Source organism: Mustela nigripes, chromosome X (assembly GCF_022355385.1).
Source record: "Mustela nigripes isolate SB6536 chromosome X, MUSNIG.SB6536, whole genome shotgun sequence".
In the NCBI taxonomy this organism is placed as follows: domain Eukaryota; kingdom Metazoa; phylum Chordata; class Mammalia; order Carnivora; family Mustelidae; genus Mustela; species Mustela nigripes.
The window spans coordinates 39,875,703-39,876,615 of record NC_081575.1 but is presented as its reverse complement, the minus strand read 5'-3'; the positions used below and the strand labels follow the sequence as shown (position 1 = coordinate 39,876,615).

General features: G+C 64.0%; 1 protein-coding gene across 1 annotated transcript in view; it reads left to right on the top strand.

Moving 5' to 3' along the window:
• Nucleotides 1–303: 303 nt before the first annotated feature.
• Nucleotides 304–913, top strand: part of PRPS1 (phosphoribosyl pyrophosphate synthetase 1) — a 20,403-nt gene continuing 19,793 nt past the window's right edge. The window contains exon 1 of the mRNA XM_059384998.1: nucleotides 304–582. Within this exon, the coding sequence (XP_059240981.1) occupies nucleotides 461–582 (122 nt within the window). The 5' untranslated portion in view covers nucleotides 304–460. The remainder of the gene's footprint in view (nucleotides 583–913) is intronic.

Genomic DNA, 913 nt, shown 5'->3' with positions numbered 1-913 from the left:
TACTCTCTGCTGCCAAAGGGGATAAATAAGCGTGCCTGAATTCCCGCTTGCGAGCAAGAGCTGGCACCACGCGTCACCAACATCCCTCCACCCCCCAATCAAGCGTGGTTCCGCTTGGCGCTTGGGAGCCAGCGCTCCCCAACAGCCGAGCTGCAGGGGGCGGGGCCATGCCTTAGCCTCGCCCTTTTCATGGCCTCCAGCCAACTGGAGGCAGGCAGAGCTGCCGCGAGACACCCGCCCCTCGTTCCCGCTCAGCTAATCGGGGCGGCGGGGTGGGGCCCTCCCCGCTGACCCCGCCTCCCCGGCGCTGGGCAATTTAGAGCCGCGCGCCGGGCGGGAATGTAAGATGGCGGAGTAGCAACGCGAAGCGGTTAGCACTGAGTCTCTTGGCCGACTTCGGGTCCCGTCTCGGCAGCAGCAGTGATCGCTGGGCGGAGAGTGCCTAGGGTAGTGAGCCAAGATGCCGAATATTAAAATCTTCAGCGGCAGCTCCCACCAGGACTTATCCCAGAAAATTGCTGACCGCCTGGGCCTGGAACTAGGCAAGGTGGTGACTAAGAAATTCAGTAATCAAGAGACCTGGTAAGGGCGAAGTTGAGACCCCGACCGGCCTCACCTGCCGGGGCGGCGGGGTTGACGCCGGGGGGACAGAGGGTAGGGGGAATGGGGCCGCCGCGGGAGTTCTGTGCGACCCGGGTGGGGGGCTGGGGTAGGGGAAGGGGCAGCTCCGTGGCAAGCGTGCCCCGCGGGTTGTTTCCGTTATGTTACCTCTCGCGGGAGGGTCACGTTCATTCTCACCGTGCCGTGGGGTGGAGTCAAGATGGAGCGTGAGGCAAAGCTGCTGGGTTTGAAGGCAAGGGCTGGAGGACCCGAGGTGGGGACAGTGGCTGCCTAGAGCGACGGAAAGGGAAAG